The sequence below is a fragment of the Petaurus breviceps genome, unplaced genomic scaffold (assembly GCF_028583685.1).
Source record: "Petaurus breviceps papuanus isolate PSGF00001 unplaced genomic scaffold, PetGlider_PUasm1.0 37, whole genome shotgun sequence".
Lineage (NCBI taxonomy): Eukaryota > Metazoa > Chordata > Mammalia > Diprotodontia > Petauridae > Petaurus > Petaurus breviceps.
In genome coordinates, this window is record NW_027186296.1 from 89,805,886 (window position 1) to 89,826,470 (window position 20,585).

A 20,585-nucleotide genomic window follows, 5' to 3' on the forward strand; every position below is an offset into this window, starting at 1 on the left:
AATATGTTTTGCATGATTGCACATGAAAATTTTTATCAAACTATTTACCTTCTCAAGGAGGGTGTGTGGAAGGAGACAGGAAGAAAATATGGAACTCAAAATTCAAATAAAATGTTAAAAACATTTTTTACATGAAATTAAAAAAAAAAACCATGAGAGAAAAAACAGCTATGAGGCCAATTTGGCATAATGGACAGAGTGCTAAACTTGAAGTCTGGAAGACTTGAGTTCTGATCTAGCCTCAGGCCCACCTGTGTGACCCTATTCAAGATTGCCATTACTATCACACCTGCCTGCCTAAGTTTCCAGAACTATAAAATGAGAATAATAACAGCACCTACCTCCTAGGGGTCTTATGAGGAGAAAATGAAACGTTTGTAAAGTCCCTAGCAAACCTTAAAGTGCTACAGAAATGCTAGCAAACTGAACAGAGTACATGAAAGAGTATAAAATAAAACTAAAAATATAGTTGGGAGGCAGTGTGTTAGATTAAATGCCAAGTTAAGGAGTCTATATTTTATCCTTGAATAAGGTCAGATGGCATAGTGGATAGAGCATTTGGCTTGGAGTCAGGAAGACTTATCTTTCTGAGTTCAAATCTGGTCTCAGATATTTACTAGCTGTGTGAGCCTGGACAAGTCACTTAACTCTGTGCTTCAATTTTCTCATCTGTAAAATGAGATGGAGAAGGAAACGACAAACCGCTCTTTGCCAAGAAATCCTCAAATGGGGTCCAAAAGTATCAAACACAAATTTAAATGACTCAACAACAACGAACAACTTCAGATCTACCCTTCAGGAGTTTTAGCTTAGTAGCTCCATGGAAATATTTTGAAAAAGGAAGAAACTGGAAATACATAAACTAAAAAGAAGGCTATTTCAACAGACCAGATAAAAAAAGATGAAAAGTCTGAACTTTGTGAGTAGACAGACAGAATGAATGCAAGAGAGGTAGTAGAGGTAGAACAGATAAATATCTGGCAACTGGCAGGTAAAGGAGAAGGAAGAGCCAAGGGTGACTCTTAAGGTTTTGAAATTGAGTAACTGGAATGGTAGTTATGTGATCAAGAGAAATGGGGTAAGTTACATAAGGAATGACTTCAGGAGAATATGAGTTGCAATTTGAACATCTGGGTTTTGAGAGGCCTTTTGGACATGCAGGAATAGAAAAATGTTAAGCCCACAACTGATAATATAAGACTATAATAATAATATGATATGATATAACGTGATATAATATAAAATAATATATGATATAATACATAATATATAGTATATAATTATATAAGACTAGAATTTGTCATAGAAATTATGACTCTATAATTTAGAGAGTCAAACCAATGTGAGCTCTAATGAAATCTAAAGGAAGAGTAGAGAGAGGGAAGAGAAAAGGGCCTAGTATAGAACCTTGGGGGATTGCCATACTTAGTGGGCAAGGGTAGGATGATAACACAGCAAAGGAGACTAATAAAGCAGAGTTCCAAAATCCAAAATCCAGAAGAAGGTACCAAAATCTGCAAGAAATGAATGAATTAAAAACCATATTAATATATTAGCTTGTGTTAGGCCTAAATGCTTGGGGATACAGTCTAACAGTAGTAGTCAGGGAGGGCTATTTTGGATAAGATGTCACAGTGATGGTGAAGAGATATAGGGTAACTGAATGACATACCCTTTTTGGGATAGATGCAATTAATACTTCTCATGGCTAGGAGTAGGGAGGGAAAGAGTAAAAGTATGACAGCATAGGATGAAAATGGCCAGGGAAGGGCATGTAAGGTTGATGCCAGGCTTGACATGGTGAACTTTCACCACCTTAGAGCCCCAGGTTGGAGGTACAGAAGCAAGGCATGGAGATAGCAACGGATGGAGAGAAAGAAGAGGATTGAGAAAAGGCCATGTAATTGAGAAGTTAAGAAATCATTGGTAACCTTAAGTAGAACAGTTTCAGTTATATAAAAAGAACAGTTTTGTGTGTGTGTGTTTTTACATACAACAGCTTGACAAAATGGTAGGGCCAACTGAAGGATTTTCAAGGATGTGAGCCTGGAGGATGTTTGTAGGGAAATAAGCAGCAGTAAGAAGTAATAATAATCAGAAGAATTGTTCCTTTTGCAAATAATTATACTTAAAACAACAATGGAATGCTAACAAATGCTAATATTCACAATGCTTACTGTCAATCATTATAAGCTGTCTTCATACCTTTTATTCATTTTAAAATTTAATTTAGAGCATAATTAATGGCTGTCCTAAGAGAAGCCAGTTAAAAATCAAGAGAAAAATTTAAGAAAACAAATCATTTGTTGACTAACAATCGGATTATTGTTCTCCTGTATTAAATATTAGAAAAAAAATTTTACATACCTATAGATCTACAAATATATATATATAATCTCAATATAATTATAAATATACATATATGTATGCATACATGATTATGTATATGTACAATTTAGGGCAAGTACACTGGAAAGAGCACAAAAAGAAAATGAGGAAATCAGTGGTTAGAACAAAAGGGGAAGATGAGAAAAAAGAAGGATGAGGCAGGAAACCTATGAGTAAGCTTAAAACCCAGAGAGGTCTGGTCTGTTGGCATCAGAACTCAAAAAACACTAAGGGCAAGTACTGCTTGCTATATAAGCTGCACTAAAGCTGACTAGAGAAGGGGAAAATTTAGGTAGTCAAGTAAGATACTAGTGTGATAGTTCGGATAGACAACAATGTTTAACACGTGCTGTAATGACAAACAGGAAATGGTCACAGATTCAATGTGAGAAAAGATGGAGTTGGAAGATTCTTTCAACTCCCAAGCCAGTGACATTAGGAAGATGGAGAGGCTGTCATTTGTAGATCAATAAGTTGTTATTGTTCAGTCATTTTTCAGTCATCTCCAACTCTTCATGACCTCAATTTGGGGTTTTCTTGGCAACAATACTACAGTGGTTTGTCATTTCCTTTTCCAGCTTATTTTACAGATAAGGAAACTGAGGCAATGTAATAAGAATGTAAATTTTAAAGATATTCCCTGCCCCTAGGCTAATGTGAACCTGAAGCCTGGGGTGGGAGGCTTGTTTTTCAGTAGATACTTTTTGATTGGCCAGTGGGTCAATAAGGTTGTTACATTCTCTGAGCCAGGAGAAGGCTATATAAACCCTGATGTGTAGCTTTGTTTTGGGACTCACTTTGAGAAGTGTTCTGTGATTTGATCTGATTTCTGGGAAGCCGTTGTTGAGAGTCCCCCGGCTTTGAAAAACCCAGAATGTGGAAACCCAGATGTTGACTGGGTATGGATGTAATGGTTGGACAGTTTGGAAATCTGTCTACTTGATGTTTCTGTCTTGATAATTATGCCTGTATACTTTGAGGTTCAGGGTGCTGACCTTTTCTCCTGAACAAGGTAAATGATATATGTCTGACTGATTAAAGTAAGCTTGTTAACCCATTTTGAGTTGCTTTCCTTTAACAAAGCAGATCCAAGAACCTGTGTGAGCAGGTACCCTGGGGACATTGGGGTGTTTGCCGCTACAGGCAAAGAGGGTAAAGTGACTTGTCCAAGGTTACCCAGTAGTAAGTATCTGAGACCCAGTAGTAAGTATCTGAGGCCAAGTTTGAATTCAGGAAGATGAGTCTTCCTGAGTCCAGGTCCAACACTCTACCTTCTGTGCCACCTAGCTCCCCAGAGATAATAAAATGGTTGGCTATGGAGGAAAATTAAGAAAGGTAGCAAAACAAACTCTAAATCTAGTTTTAGTCATAATTGTACTAAAGTTTATAAACAAAAAACCTAGGACTAAGCCCTGGGAGGTAAGGAAGGAACTGGACATACATTTATCATCAATAAAATGATAAAAAAGAAAAAACCTACAGAAAATAAAGGAACCAAGATAATGAAAACAAATTTGTTCCTTATATCCTACATTGGAAAAATGTCCTGAAAATTAAGCTATAGAAAAATTATCTGTATCTATATATGACAAGTGATAAGTCAAACTACTATTTATAGCAATATTTTAATCTTCCCTCTTTTATCAAAGGGACTTTAAAGGCCTGAACAGGTTTTGATTAGAGAAAGAGTACCCAGTATCAATATTTGTAATTCACATTGATCAAGGAACATTTAGCAGAATGTTTTATGAACATAATTATAAATTGTACTAATGACAATGATTCATTTCAAAGTGAACCAACTAAAGTACAAATTCTTTAACTTGATAAACTGTTTCTTTTTACAATCAAGAAATGATTATTAAGATTAAAAAAAAAATTTACCTGATGAACTAGAACGACTCCCCATGCTACTGACTTCTTTATCATAGCTACCATTCTCAATCTGGTCTAATTTTCTTCGTGCTACATGGAGAAAGAAGAGCATTATCTGTAATAAGTTTAAGTATTTTAACTGAGTCCTACCATCTCAGATTTGAGCAATTTATACAACACAACAATTGTTAACCACACTCAAGCAAGAATTCTAGTGCCAATAAACAGAAAATCATTGATATTGGATAAGTAACTAAGATAACAGTAACTAATGCTAATTGTTTATAAATGAAAATGCATCATTAAAATATATTATATGGAAAAAAATATTCAAAATAACAGAAAAATTAAGACTACATTTATGAACTAATCAGATAATTTAGTATTTAAGATGGAAAATTCATTACATTAATGGGAATTTCTTTTCAAAATTCCTTTCAAACATTTTCAATGATATTTCAATAATCCATATTTCATTAGTATTAAGTACTCTTTTCTCTTTGTGTAAATATATTCATACTTACGCCCCAGCCTCTAGATGAGTGCCCTACAATTTAATAAATGCCTGCTGGATTGGAATGCCTCCCCTCTGGGTCTTAAACTTCTGTTGATATCAGTATAACACCTGGGTTGTTCATGTACTATTCCCTTACTCTTACTGAAGGGTTATCCCACTCCCCTTTTTTCTTAATACACATTTTTATGTTAATTGTTTTGCTACTTATTGCATATGCCAGTTACAATAATATGATGTTGCCCACTTAGACATAACTTATACCTTTCTATTCCATTCTGCATAGCAGCTATTTCAAACCATTTTTCTTTTTTTTAATATATATTTTTAAATATTTTATTATTATTATTTTGCTTTTTGGAGGGTAATTGGGGTTGAGTTGCCCAAGGTCACACAGCTAGTTTTTGTGTTAAGTGTCTGAGGACAGATTTGAACACAGGTCCTCCTGACTCCAGGGCCGGTGCTCTATTCACTGCGCCACCTAGCCGCCCCACCTTCATTTTTCTTAAGCCTCATCAAGACTTATTACACATTACTCCTATTTTACCTTCTTCCACTCCCCCTACCGTACTTATCAGACCTTCTTTGCTCATACTTTACTGACAAAATAGGAACAGTGAGTTCCTGTTTCTTCCCTATTCTACATCTCGAAACCACACAACATTACTATCTCCCATTCCCTCCTCCTTTATTCCTGTCTCTGATTAAAAAAATAAAAAAGGCCAAAGCTCTTTTCTTCTCGCTATGATATCATAACTTCTTTCTGGTTGACCCTGTACACAGAGACACAGACACACACAATCTCTACTTGTCTACTGGGTCCTCCTTTGCTGCTTACAAACATGCCCAACTCTCCCTAATCCTCAAGAAAACCTTCATTCGACTTTACCAACCTCTCAAACTAGAGAGAACAATATAGAGAAGTTGAAACCAGGAAGACCTGGGCTCAACTGCTCGCTCTGAGTGTTCTAGGCAACTTTCTAAGAGTATCTAAGTTGCAGAGGAGGAGTCAACCTGCATTGGTTGAGGAAATTTTCCTTACCTGGAAGTTCTGTATACTAAGGAAATGACTGGTCTAGTCCCTATCTTTATGCTACATCCAAAAACTATTATTCTTCTCCCTTTGACATCCAAATTCTCAGAAAAAGCTGTACATACTGTAGTCTCCACTTCACTATTCATTTACTTCTTCACCCTTTTTATACTGTCTTGATTCCCAAATACAAAGGCCTTTCTTTACCCTTTCTACAGAATTTATGTTAACAACCCTCTACCTTACCTTATAGACACTCTCTCCTCTAGGGTTTCACAACACAACTAATAGATTTTCCCCCCACCTCTATAGTTTACACCTCAGTTTCCTTTGGTGGATCATCATCCAAGTCGCATCTAACTGTTGGTATATCCCAGTGCTCTGTGCTGGTCCCCCCCTTCAATGAATCCTCATACTCTCAATGCTATTTTAATAGCTCCCCAGAGTTTAATCATCTTTATGCAGATCCAACAGTAGTCTTTCTCTATACCTGTATTATTAAATGCATACTGGAAATTTGCCACAATATGTCCCATATGTACCTCAAACTCAAGTCAAATATAAAACTGTTTCCTTCCAAACCCATTCCTTTTCCTAACTTCCCTATTTATGTTATGGCTCCTATCATCAGCCACTTTCTAGTTATCCAAATTGGAGTTATTCTTGACTCTTCATTCTCACTCACCATAATATTCAATCAGTTGCCAAATTTTATTGATTTACCTTCACATCTCACATCTGTCCCATTCTCTACATCTTCAACTTTATACCTAAACTTTTAAAATAATGTTAGTAAATATCTGTGTCTACAGTCTTTTACCTATTTAAGTCCTTGTCTATGCAACTGGTCAAGTGATATTCCTAAAGCACAGATCTTGCTGTGTGTCATGCCACTGCTCAATATGTCCCAGTAGTTCCCTACCGAATCACTAATATTAAGTAGAAACTAATATGTTTGACATTTAAAGTTTTTTACAATCTGGCTCCAGAATACCGTTCTAGACCCATTAGAAATATTCCCCTTCAAAAGAGTGACATTCTATTCAAACTGAACACTTGCATATCTACTGTCTGTACAATTTTGCATAGGTTGTCCCCTATACTTGAAAGGTACTCTTTTCCTCCAAGTTTTTGTAATCTTAAGCTTCCTTCAAAGCCCAACTAAAGATTTTTTTCTAAGTAATCATTATTTTGGAGACTCAGAGCTTCCCCCCCTTTCTTCCAAAGTTCAGTTTTTTCTTCAGAAGGGCATTAAGATCTAATCTAAAAGGTCTATTCCTGCTCACTGTCTGGGAAAATGTTGATTCCTCCTTATTGTCAAGACAGGTGATATGGAAATTAATGCCTCTTTGACCAAGATGAAGTGACTTATAAATCACATACCCCAGGACCCTCATTTTAATATAGTCTACCTCCCAGTGTGTTAACCAATCACAGTTTACTGGTCCCCCTTGGGAACAATCATTCTTCCAAGGATACATAAACTCTGTACCAGCAATCCCAAAAAGAGCTAGTTCTGAACTCTCTCTTACAGGGGTCCAGTTCCGGACTATAATTCCCATGCAATGCATGCACATCGCCTGCGTGAGAGAAATTAAAACATGTACACAACCTAATTTTGTCTCCTTCTCAGAACAATCTTTGCAAGGTTGACACCTCCTGTCCCTCTCTGGGAGGGATCCTCTCCTGATCCTTAACAAGGATCCATCCATCTGCTGTTCCTATCCAAAATGTAAATACTGGTGGACTAACTCAATAGGCTGTTTATCTAAGCACACATAATAATCAGAGCAATAGGCATTCTTCATATAACTGGTTCCTCTCATGTGATTTTGTTAGGCCAATTCTTCTGGAATGTGCCAAAACAGATTTTGCTTGATACAATCAACACAACTTTAGGACAGTTCCTGACCCATAGTAAGCCCTTATTGTTGTTATTCAGTTGTGTCTGATTCTTTGTGACCCCCTTTTGGGGTCTTCTTGGCAAAGATACTGGAGTGATTTACCATTTTCTTCTCCAGCTCATTTTACGAATGAGGAAACTGAGGGAAACAGTTAAGGGACTTGTCCAGGGTCAAAGAGGTAGTGACATTTGAACTCAGGAAGATGAGTCTTCTTGACTTCAGGACTGGCATTCCATCCACTGTGGCACCAAGCTGCCCTAGTAGGCACCTAAAAATTGTTTATTGATTGACTGATCATGCCTTGCCTAAAGATAATGACAAGAGGACCAATGAACAAAGTTGTTATGGTGGTTCTACCTATCAAGGAAACTTTGTAGGCTCTCCACATGTACATGCAAAGCACCTTATTAGAGGAAAGCTTTTAGGTCTCAATTTTGTTATACTGGGTCAAAAACTGTTTTGTAACCAGCAAACCATTTTTTACAAAAAATTTTAGAGAGGATGAAGAAAGCCCAAAGGTCAATAGTTGCTGATAGACTGTCTTCTTAGCCATTTTTGTTAATAGTGTATTCTTTCACCTTGTCTAGTCCTTTTTCCCTTTTTGAAATACCCTGAAAATTTGAAAACTATCTCACCAACTAGAACTTATTTCCTCTTTTCATATTTGGAAAGTCTAGTACTCTTTCTCAGTCTCTGTGTGCCATTTTCCCTTCTTTATATGGCATGTAGGAACTGAGGTATCTGGAATTTAAGTTTGGTATGTTCCCATTGTCAATCATGAGACTAAAATGTAGAAATGTTCCATTTTACAAGTTTGCTATTGTTCTAGTTTTATCCATAAATGCTGTCTGGATAATATTGCTTAGGCTCATTTTCCCCTTCCTCTATTTTTCAATGTTTCATAAGGTGACTGATACCATTCATAATATTCCATCATCCTCATGTTTTGAAAATGAGCTTGTATGTTAAACTGGTTTCCTTGTCTACCTTCTTCTCTGTCAGGAAGAAATTTTTGTTCGCTGCCTTTGAGCTTTTAGTCTCTTGGCTTCCTCTCTGTGAAGACTTTCTCATCAATTAAGAGTCACTAAGAAGATGATCAGAGTAAATTGCTTTACTTTTATTTCTCATTTGTTTTTAGAGTCAACAGTTTATTTTAATAGCTTATATTGGAGTGGAGAAAGGGATGCTACAGCAGTAAAGATGATTTCCCAACTTTCCCTTTTCTATATGAAAATTGCCATCATACATGTGTCTCTAATGTTTCATCAGTTTTTCTTACTTTGCAGGAGTTTAGGGAAGTGATTAGTGGAAAAGGTAAAATATTATCTGTTATCTGCACTCCCAGAGGTACACTTTGGGATCTTTGAGAACTGAAAGCACTGTTGAAGGAGGGAAGGAGGAAAAGGAGAAAAGAAAGACACTAATTCACCTCCATAGCTACGCTTGGAATTGTTCTTATAGAGACAAAAACTTGCCCTCATGGTCCTGGTTAGGCTCTGAGAAACTTTCCAAGGGCCGAGTAGCCTGTTTCTCTGCAAATGAGTTGGTTTTTGTTTTGTTTTTTTGTTTTTGTTTTTTTTGGGGGGGAGGGGAGAAGAGCTACATGTCAAAATAAAGAACAAAGGTATCAATGTTTGTTTCTGGCCTAAATTTCTGATTTAATTCTTAATTCTCCTGAGTCTACCTTTAGAACCTAAAATAAGACTATAGGTACAGTAAAAGGTGAATATTCATCCAGAGCTCTTACAATTTTTCTCAACATCCTTCCTATGACCACATTCACAGTTAAGTCACCAAGTATCAAGGTACATATAGACTTCATTTAGAAAAGCCTGTCAAATTCTTCAAAGGATTTCTCCATTTCCTGATCATTTGCAACAGATGCTAGTGCATATGCCAAAACTATCTACATAGAGGCTTTACCAGTTTCTTCAAACCCTACAAAAACAGATGATCAAATGTCCTAAGTGATCAAGTTTCTTGTTATGCTTGGGTGCATGATGGACTGAGATACTCTTCTATTTAACTAGAACTTCTTTATAAGAGTCTTTTGGTTTCATTTATGTGTTGATATGGTTCAGTTCTTCCAGTGGTAATAAATTCCTTGTTTGGATGAGGATCCTGAACTTAAAGCAACAACATTTAATGTTTTAAGAGCCTAAACTCTAAAAATTAGCACCCTCTGCCTACTTTTCCACCACTGTACCACAGAAACAGTAGAAGAGGGAACATATGGTTAAGAATCCTTTTGCATATTTCTCTGTTTCAAACATTCCCATGGTCACAGAATTAATTATATATTTAGCCAACCTGATGATAAATCTTTCCATTTTTCATGAGTCCTCAGGTATACAGACAATTTGCTGCCAAGATTGCACTGAAAGTCTTTTCAAATTGGTGGGATTTTCCAAAAGCATGTACTGGTACGGAATTGAAGAGTGCAGGGTCATGTAAAACTAAAATCAAACAATCTACTGGTATACCAGTTCTTGAATATATTTTTTAGCTAGCAAATAATTCTAACTTGTTCCAAATTTCATCTTGTTTTAAGACAGTATGAATTTGGTGATAAAATATATATTTTTGCCTGGGGACCAGTCTAGTTAAATCCAGAGAAATTCATCACTTACAGACTGGCCACCAGATGATATAGATAATTTTTTGGCCATAGCAACTCAGTATTTTATACTTGGGCACAGAAGAATTATGTGGAGGAAGACTCCATACCCCAAAACTATAGATCCTCAAAGTATGAAAAAATATTCAATACAGAAGAGGCCATATAGTATATTGGAAAGAGTAAGACTTAGAGCTGGGAGACAAGACTTAAATTCTGACTATGTTAACCAGTAATAAGGTCCTAAGCAGTTCCTTATATATAAAATGAGATTAGACTAGAAAATGGTGAAGGTCCTTCTCAGCTCCAAAATGCTAGGATTCTACTAATAAATACTTTGTGAGACATACCCATATAGGATAATCCTGGAAATGAGAGGAAAAAGTTAATAAATCAATCTGATAACATCAAATTAAAAGGAAATCACCAAATTATAAGAGAATATAGTATTGTAGAGAAGTAGTATGGTATAGTACATACAGTTGAACTTGGAATTAAGAAAGCCTGAGATCAGGTATGTAATGACAATCATCCTAGCATACCTAGGATGGCTGCTAGCACAGGTTCTTTGATCTGCTTTTCTAAAGAAAAGCAACTCAAAAAGGGTCAACAATCTTACTTTAATCAAACATATATATCATTTACTTAGTTCTGGGGAAAAAGTCAGCACCCTGAACTTTAGAGAAAACACAAACAGAAATTACAAGAAGAAATAATCACATAAAGACCAATAGACAAGGCTTCTAACCATTTGGCCAAATAATACATACATCACAGACAGATCCAACTGTCTGACCATTACATACATAAATAGTTACCAGAGAGAGAAGCACCAACATCTGGGTTTTCAAAGCCAAGTGGGGGGCTCCTTAAGAGCTACTCTGTGTCTCACCTTGGTTAATCACTCAAACACTCTTCCCATGAATAAGCCCCAAAGCAAAATGCTAACCTCAAAGTATATATACACTTCTTCAGGGTCAGAGGGCATCACAACCCTTGTGTACCACTGCCTAATTACAAAGTAACAAAAGTTGGGGGCCTTCATGGAAAACAAGCCTTCCCTAATCAAGCTTCTCTTGTTGGGCTCCACACGAGGCCTATTAATGGGTGGGGAAGATCTTCAACTCCCATTAACATTACAAGGTCCCACCTTTGACACATACTCATTATTCTAGGCATGTTACTTAAATTTTCAATCACCCAGGCAACACACTTAAGATTCCAAGTAGTAGAAAAAGATGCTATTATGCTGTGAGAGAAGTGGCTCCTCACAAGCTACTCTCTAAATTAATGAAAGCAAATATCCCCTTGCTATCCCCCAAACAGTTTTACAACGGAATGTTTTAGAACCTACTATAAAAGAGCTGATTCTCAAAAAACATTCATAAATAAAATCAATCAGAAAAGAATAAAAAAATCGACATGGAAAAAACTCAACCTTGCTGGAGTTGCTTGGTAAGATCCTTGAGATTTGAAGCATGTTTACGTCTTTGGGTAACTAATTCATCCTTCAGTTCTTCTACTTGAGTATTTAACGCTTTTAATTCTATTTGTCTAGAAGTCAGCTGGGCCTGCAAAGCGTGGCTTTCGCTCTTCCGAAGTTCTTCCTCTTTCAATAACCTACTTTCCTGAACATAAAGCAAAGGTGAAATACAAGTGATCGGTTATCGTGATGCTTCTCTTACTATCGGTGCTAGTGGTTTTTCCACTGTTAAAAACTGTAAACTTCTTGAAAATTAAAGTTTTTTTCTCCTACTGTATTTCATTTTTGACCACTTCTAATATAACACTATGCACAAAGATGGTAATCTCAAAGATTCCAGTTTTTTACTCTAATTCACTATTGACTAGAGAAATGCAAATTAAAACAATTGTGAGGTACTACCTCATACCTATTAAGCTGGTTATAATAGGACAGAAAAAGTAAATGACAAATGTTGGAGGGGATGTGGGAAAGAGACATTAATATACTGTTGCTGGAGTTATGAAATGACTCAACCATTCTTCACAGCAACTTGCAACTATGCCTAAAGGGCTATAAAACCATGCATACCTTTAGACCTAGCAATACCACTACTAGGTCTGTATCCCAAAAGAGATAAAAAACCAAAAAGAGAAAAAAAACCAAAAAACCTATATATGCAAATATTTATAGCAGCTCTTTTCTGGGGAGAAAAAATTAGAAAATGAGAGGATGCCCATCGATTGGGGAATGGCTGAACAAACTGTGGTATGTGATTACAATGGAATCCTACTATACTTTAAGAAATGATGAGCAGGATGCTCTCAGAAAAACCTGGAAAGACATACATGAGTTGATGCAACGTGAAATGTACTCTGTACAAAGTAATAGTAATATTGTATGACAATCAGCAGTGAATGACTTAGCTACTCTCAGCAATACAACAATCCAAGACAACTCTGAAGGACTTATGAAAGATTTAGGACTTAGGAAAAATGCTATCCATCTCCAAACAAGGAAGTGATGTTGTCTGAACAGAGACTAAAGCATACTTATATTTACTTTATTTTTCTTGAGTTTTTTTGGTCTATGTTTTCTTTCACAACATGACTATTACGGAAATATTTCCATGACTACACACATATAAACTGTATCAAATTGCTTACCTTCTCAATGAGGGGAGGAAGAAAGAGAGAGAATTTGAAACTCAAAGTTTTAAAACCAAACGTTTTAAAACTAGGTGGCAAGAGTCCTTTCGAGGGGCTGGAGAGAAACTCTTGGGGCAGCCAGGTACCACAGCAAGTAAGAGCACCGGCCCCAGTGTCAGGATAACCTGGGGATCAAATCCGGGCTCAGACACTCAGCACCCACCCAGAAAAACCTGGCTGTGTAACCTTGAGCAAGTTACTGAACCCCAATTGCTTTAAAAAAAAAAAAAACTAGGTGGCAGTGAATACAGCACAGGCCCTGGAGTCAGGAGGACCTGAATTCAAATCTGGACTCAGACACTTAACACTTACTAGCCGTGTGAACTTGGGCAGGTCACTTAACTCCAATTGCCCTGTCTTCCCCCCTCCAAAAAAGTAAAAAACCCCAAACAAAACAAAACAAAAAACAAACATTAAAAATTGTTTTTATGTGTAATTGGAGAAAAATAAAATACTAAATAAATTTTTTTAAAAAGAACTTCAAATTTTTAAAAGAAACAATTCATAGGGTGCAGGTAGGTGGTGCAGTGAATAGAGCACTGACCCTGGAGTCAGGAGGACCTGAGTTCAAATCTGGCCTCAGACACAACACAAAACTAGCTGTGTGACTTAACCCCAATTGCTTTGCCTTCCCTTCTCCAAAAAAAAAAGCAAAAAAAAGAAGAAAAAAGAAAATTCATAAAAACTCTCTAGTGCTGTAAAATATCAGATTTTTAGAACAGGGAACTAATGTGCAGACTTAAATAACATAAAGCATATAATTAATCTAGAAAGGACTGAAAAATCTTAACGTTATTTTCTCTTAAAAAAAATGGAACTTCCCTCCCCCAGTGTGGTTTTGCAGGAAGTTAAAGGGAAGTCAAACAAACAAATAAATGAAAGAATGGATAAACAAATAAATGAAAAAAACACATAGTTCAAAATAAATGGCAAGTATATGATCTTAACAGATCTTAAAACAGAACATTAATGCTGACTTATCAATCCCTTTTCTATTGTTCATTATCTTGGCTTAAAAATTAACTTTATACTTACCAAATCAGTATTAGTCTGTCTCATGTGTTCACAATGACTCTGTAATTGACTTTCGCTACAGGAGAGTTTATCAAATTGTGACTGTAAAGAATTAGATTCAGATTGAAGTTGGGCATTTTTACTAGTTAATTTTTCTGTAAATAACAACAGCTCAGATTCTCTTTTTCTGCTGCCTTCAATGTCTTTTTGTAGGTCATTAATCAAAGAATTCAGACTTCCCACTTCTTCAGACAAGTTTTCAATTTCTTGTTTACCTCTAAAAAAAAAAAAGTGCCATTAATGAAAAAATGTACAAAGACTGCTGAAAGCCACTGAATCATCTTAAAATTTTTATCCAACATAGAGCTCTATCAAGGCCAAATAATAAACCAATCAGTTTTTCAGATATTCTTAAGGAAAAGATTATCCACTTATACTTGTATTAAAAAGATAAGGAATGGATAAAAATATAAAAACATGCTCCCATAAAAATAACTACTATAATCATTACCTAAAAATACAATTTTCATCTTAGTTTTGGGGGGCAGAACATTGGATCTCAAGTCAGGAAGAAATGAGTTCAAATATGGGTTCAAACATTTACAAATTTTATGTCTTTGGGCAAGTTATTAACTTCTGTCTGCCCCTCATTTGTAAAATGAGGATGATAATAATAGTGCCTACCTTCCAGGGTTGCTGTGAGGACCACATGACAAAACATGTAAAGCACTTTGCAAACTTTAAAATGCTACATAAATGCTAGCTATTATTATTACTATATAAAAACTACAAGAAATTTCTAAAACACTCTCCTACAAGAATTCAAATGAAGGCAGGAATTTTAGAAATCATTTTGACTTATGCAACCTCACAGTAAGGAAAAGTTGATATAACAAAGGGATAGACATGGAAAACACCGACGAATCTATAAATGTTACAAATTAAAATTTAACGGATACTCATTTTAAGTAGACATATGTTGTTTCCGAAAATTCTCATTTCACGTCATTTCTATTCAATAATTAATATAAAATATATCCTACAAATACAAATGAAAGTTTCTTATCTAATACCTTTGAAGCTGGTCCTGTAACTGCTCTACAATTTTAACTCTATCCAACAAATTTTGAATTTCAGCTTTTTGGCGATTAATAATCTCTTTATATTTGGATAATTCATCTTCTGTTCTTAACCGTTCATCTTCTAGACACTTCACCTGCCAAATAAGCATATTATATAATATTCTTTTGTTTCTTATAAAAATTCATTGTAGTGACTATATACTAGTATTCTATAAATCCTCAAAACAGTGTGGTATAGTTGTGAAAAAGAAAACAAAAGGAGGAAAGAGATCAGGACTCTGATCCATTTCTATCACTAAGTATTACCTGTGTCATTTTTTTAGGCAAATCACTCAGTACCTATAGCACAAAATACTTGCCCTACTCAAAGAATTCTACAATGAGACTCAAATAACATAAGATGAAAATACTTTGAAGTTACAAAGTGCTATATAGATCCAAGAGAGAATATTTTGAAAGGGTACATTAATTTTGAAAAGGATAATAGCATTAATAATGTATTTTACAATAAATAGGATGCATATTGGAGGAAAAAAGTTAAAATTATTTTTTAAATGAAGTAATAAAGATAATATATATGGATATGTGAGACTATTAGAAATTAAAGTGGTATTAAAATATCCAGGGGAATTGCAGGGAAGGGTCTTTCTAGTCTTAATGATAATCTTTCCTTACAACTATTAAGGGCTTAAGTACCTTACCAGCTGATTAGCTATCAATGACTGTTTCTAAGAGAAATACCTAAAACCAAATCATTAATATTATATATTGTCTTAAGTGGGTTTTGAAATGGGTATAATATTCTAAAACACACTAACAGCAAAAACTTTAAATATGCACAGAAGGGGAAATTCTGCCATAAAATTATGTCTCCCCAATTCCAGCTTCTCCTCCAACCTACTACTTACAGGGGTGGGGAACCTGTGGCCTTGAGACAAAACAATCAAACAAACAAGCAAACAATTGAGATTCCTGGTCAAAATTTAAAATGTTACTTTATTCTCTCTTGGCCCCAATGATAACTAACGCAATAATTACCTTTGTTCTTAGAGTTCGTAGCTCATCCATACCCTCCTTAAATGTCCTCTTCAAATCTTCTAGTTCTTTTATTTTGGCATGATGCATCTTGTAAAATTTTAAAAAGGAGATCACAATATAATGTTATCCATCACGAATCAACTTACTTGCCCCAAACACTTTGCCTGTTCTTTGCAGTGGGCAGAAACCATTTTTGCAAAGGAAGCTGTCCTGACTTTCTGCATTTGTTATATGGTAGAAGGTTATGTACAGAACATAAGTATTCACCTCTAGCTGATCAGATTTTTCCTGCATTTGTTTTTCTAGTTCTCCTTTTGTGACTTTGAGCTTTGCATCTAGCTCATTTGATTTAATTTCTTCTGACTCCTGGTAGAAGAGAATGAAAAGAAAAAACAAGAAATTTAATTTTTAAGTTTCATGCTTTCAAAAGTATAAAAAGCTTTGCCATTATATTTTGTCATCTGTTAAATCCTTTAACCAATGTTTTACTTTACTACAGCTACTAAGCACACTATAAAATTTAACTAACATAGTGATTATTCTACAAGATATCATTAAGCGGAATTTTTACAGAATTTAGGATTTACATTATACTTTATAGATATCTCATTGAATCTTTGTAACAGCCCTGTGAAGTCGGTGTTATTACCCCCATTTTATTGATAAGTAAGTCTGAAAGAGGTTAAGTGACTTGCCAAGGGTCACACACAGTTTACGAAGAGGTTAGAAGTAGGATTGAAAACCCCAGATCTCTGCTTCCAAGTTGAATGCTCTTTTCACTCTAACACTACATGGAAATACTTCAGATCAGCACTCAAACATTTGTATGAAATTTTTAGGTTAAAAAAATTGTTTTAAAGAATTTTGTACATGCTTCCTCCAATTTTTTCTCTAACATCCTGTAGTGTTCATAGCTTGTTTAAAGTTTTCTCTTCCCAAGAATATTCCCAAAGTGCAACTTTATATTCTAGGAACATTAACATAAAGAATAGCCTATTTTAATGGAAAATGCCTAAAAAAATACATTCAATATACAAGCACAGAAAGCTTTAAAAAAAAAAGGAAAGAATATTGTTAATTTTCTTTATTTGGCTAGTTAAAAAATAATACTTACTTGATAAGCTTTTATCATTTCTTGGCAATTTTTCCGTATTTGATCTGCCTCTTCTTTGGACTGAGTTAATTTTATTGTTGTTTCTTTAAGTTTATCTTTGGTTTCCTGAAATGAAAAAAGACAAAACAAACAAAAATAATGGTAATAAAGTTAACTGAGAAAGCACTGAACAAAAGTTGGGAGGCCTACATTTTAGCCCCGTCAAGTTCTACCATATTTTATTAGCTTTGTGACCCTAAGAAAGTCAATTAACCTGTCTGGGTATCTATTTCCTTGTCTAGGGGCTAGATCAGATAATCCTAAAAACTCATCCAGTTCTAATATTACATTATTCTAATGTTTAATTTCACAAAGATTTCAATTAAAATTGGAATTATATTTATACATTCAAAAGTTAATTTGTGAATTATACCATTCATTTAAGAGCTTTGTCCTTAATTCTGACCTTTTGAAATGTGATGGCTAAGTGTAATCTAAAATAAAACAGTAAAACTCACAAGTGAAACACTGGATTTCTACTTCAAAATGCACACTGAAAACCAATTTTTAATAACTGCTACCAGAAAACTGTCACCAAGTTTTAAGTGGTCAAAGTTCAATAACTGTGCTTCTGATTAAGAGAGGTCTTACCAGAAAATGGATTATTTTAAGTAGCAAATGCATCTGGTGTCAAAATATCCATTGGAAATTTTGCATAAAATAATTCTAAGACGAAACTGATTCTATTTTAATCCAACTGCTTTAAACAGTTTTTCTTCACTGACCAACAACATTACTGATATTTATCAGGTTCTGCTATCTGATTATAAATTAGAAGCTTAGTGTTTTTAATAATTTTATAATAAATTTGAAGATTTATTGAAATAGTTATTTTTTTAAACATTTGTCTTTAATATTAAGGATAGAGAAAACATTTAAAGCTTAATTTTTTTAAGGAAATCATGTTGGGTGGAATGTAATATTCTAGATAATTTAATATGAAAAATCTCCAAATAGCTTTCCATATACACATATAGCTATATAATGTCTAATATGCCATGACATTAGCTTTTTAGCATCATTACTCATTACTGTATTCTAGGGCAAAATATATTAGACTATTATTCCATCACATTATCATACTAACCTTGTGAGAATCCATTTCTGTTTTTAATTTGTTTTGTGCCCATTTTACTTTGATGATGTGAGAGTTGACATCTTCCTTCAATTTCTCAATTTCTCTGCTCATTCTAGTGGCATCACTTTCCTAAAACATAATGCTATTAGTTTTCACTTATCTATTTAAAGCAATCAATTAATTACCATATATTTTACATATACATAAAGATCAACCATAGAAATGTTCCTAGAGTAATTATTTTGAGTTATCCTAACTCAGGTATTTTTAACCTTTTAGGTGTCATGGATCCCTTAGGCAGTCTAGAAAAGCCTATGGAACCCCTCTTGAAGTATGCCTTTAAACACATAAAATATATTTGGCTAGCTATATTAAGATATGGTTCTAAAATTAAATTTTTTTTAAAGTTCATGGATCTTACTTTGAGAATTCCTGCTCTAACTTGTCAGTAAATAGCAAAATAAAATTAAAATCTTTCAATGAGCTTTAATGAATTTAGTTTTAGGTCAAGATGGATCAGGATTGCTTATAAGTTAAAATTATTAAAATGAAGCTGAATGAAAGAAGTGGGGAGATAACTCTTAGCTGAGAAATTCTCAGATTATACCAGGAATTCCTTTATTATGAATTCTTTTAAAATTCCTTTAGCCTGGGGCGGCTAGGTGGCGCAATGAATAGAGCACAGGCCCTGGAGTCAGGAGGACCTGAGTTCAAATTTGACCTCAGACACTTAACACAAAAACTAGCCATGTGACCTTGGGCAAGTCACTTAACCCCAACTGCCCTCCAAAAAGCAAAAAAAAAAAAAAATTCCTTTAGCCTTTTTATAAGGGTTAGTAATTTTTGCTGCCTAATCCACTCAAAATATCTCCTAAAAATTTCAGAGTCTAAATTTTCTTTATATATTAAAATAAAATTCTACTTGCACTTTGACACCCCTTTAAGAAATTGCCCCTGGGTCCTGGAAAGCTGTCAATCAGCTGCTACTTCTACCTACTCTTAAAAAGCTGTAAAGGGCTTTAAGTATGGGCTATTTGCTCACTCTATGAATAAGTTTTGTTATCAGATGAGCAGGCTAGCCAAGTTAAAAAAAAGACTCCTCACTGGAAGAAGCTGATCACAGGGAGACAAATGTTTTTGGCCATAGCAATTCATAAAACTACCTGCAGTAGTATTGAGTGCACGATCTCAGGTTTAAGTATGGAGAATTATAAAAAATAACTAAGTTAACCCACAAGAGGGCAGCAAAATTTCCAAATTAGAAAACTAGAATTACTGACATTTAAATTCACTATTTATGCTGAACGTATGTGCATGTCACATCTTTCTATTTCTTTCCAATTATAAAAAGTTAAAATGACATATGAAATGAATTTGCTAGAATTTCTGTGAACAATTGGTCGCATTTCTTAACTAAAACTTATCTAGTTAAAGCAAACATCATAATTACTGCATGGGTTGTAATGATCTTCTTGTTAGTCTTTCCTGTGAAACTGCATTATTATAAAATGAGGCCATATTTTGGCACATTAGTAATGAAATCCTTTTCTAAGGCATTCAAGGATCAACAAAATGCTGAAAATGGCTAAAATGCTCTTTAGTAAGGCTGTGGTCTAATTAAATAAATTCTCAAAGTAAGTCACATATGAATGATATTATTTATATCCCTATAAATGATTGAATTGGAAGTTTTACCTTGGAATACAAATAAAAATGTACAACATTAATAATCATAGGTAAAAAAACCTCTAAGAAAGAAATAGTTATTTTATGGATAAAATTTATCAGTATTTTATACTATCACATCAAAATCACTATGGACAAGATTAGAATGCTAGCTTAGTAAAAATGCAAATTTGAGAAAACAGGCTGATAGAAAACATTCAAGTTTTTTAAACTGCTAAATTTTGATTATATTAATTATATAAAAGTAGAAAACAGTGAAGTTCTTATCTAACATACAAAAACACGCTACCTTTGTTTCATAAAGCTGGTGTAGTCTTCCTTTTTCTTGAGAAAGCTGTTTGACTTTGTTGATATGCTTCTCAATTTCTTTATTTGCATCTCTGAGTTTTCTCTCAAGTCCCTCCTTTTCCTTTCTAAGATCTAAAGATTCCTTTTCACCTCTGACATACTTCATCACCATTGTTTCCTTTTCTTGGCGAGCCTCTTCACATTTCTTGTTTGCCTTTATTTTAATATTATTTTGAATTAAAAGG

At 34.5% G+C, this 20,585-nt stretch overlaps 1 protein-coding gene across 1 annotated transcript in view; it reads right to left on the reverse strand.

Moving 5' to 3' along the window:
• Nucleotides 1-20,585, reverse strand: part of CCDC186 (coiled-coil domain containing 186) — a 69,027-nt gene that overhangs the window by 10,528 nt on the left and 37,914 nt on the right. Inside the window, exons 5-13 of the mRNA XM_069099021.1 lie at nucleotides 20,342-20,554; nucleotides 18,376-18,495; nucleotides 17,250-17,354; nucleotides 16,403-16,501; nucleotides 16,136-16,222; nucleotides 15,089-15,231; nucleotides 14,037-14,292; nucleotides 11,770-11,959; nucleotides 4,273-4,353 (exon numbers count right to left, since the gene is read on the reverse strand). Coding sequence (XP_068955122.1) covers nucleotides 4,273-4,353; nucleotides 11,770-11,959; nucleotides 14,037-14,292; nucleotides 15,089-15,231; nucleotides 16,136-16,222; nucleotides 16,403-16,501; nucleotides 17,250-17,354; nucleotides 18,376-18,495; nucleotides 20,342-20,554 — 1,294 coding nt within the window. The remainder of the gene's footprint in view (nucleotides 1-4,272; nucleotides 4,354-11,769; nucleotides 11,960-14,036; nucleotides 14,293-15,088; nucleotides 15,232-16,135; nucleotides 16,223-16,402; nucleotides 16,502-17,249; nucleotides 17,355-18,375; nucleotides 18,496-20,341; nucleotides 20,555-20,585) is intronic.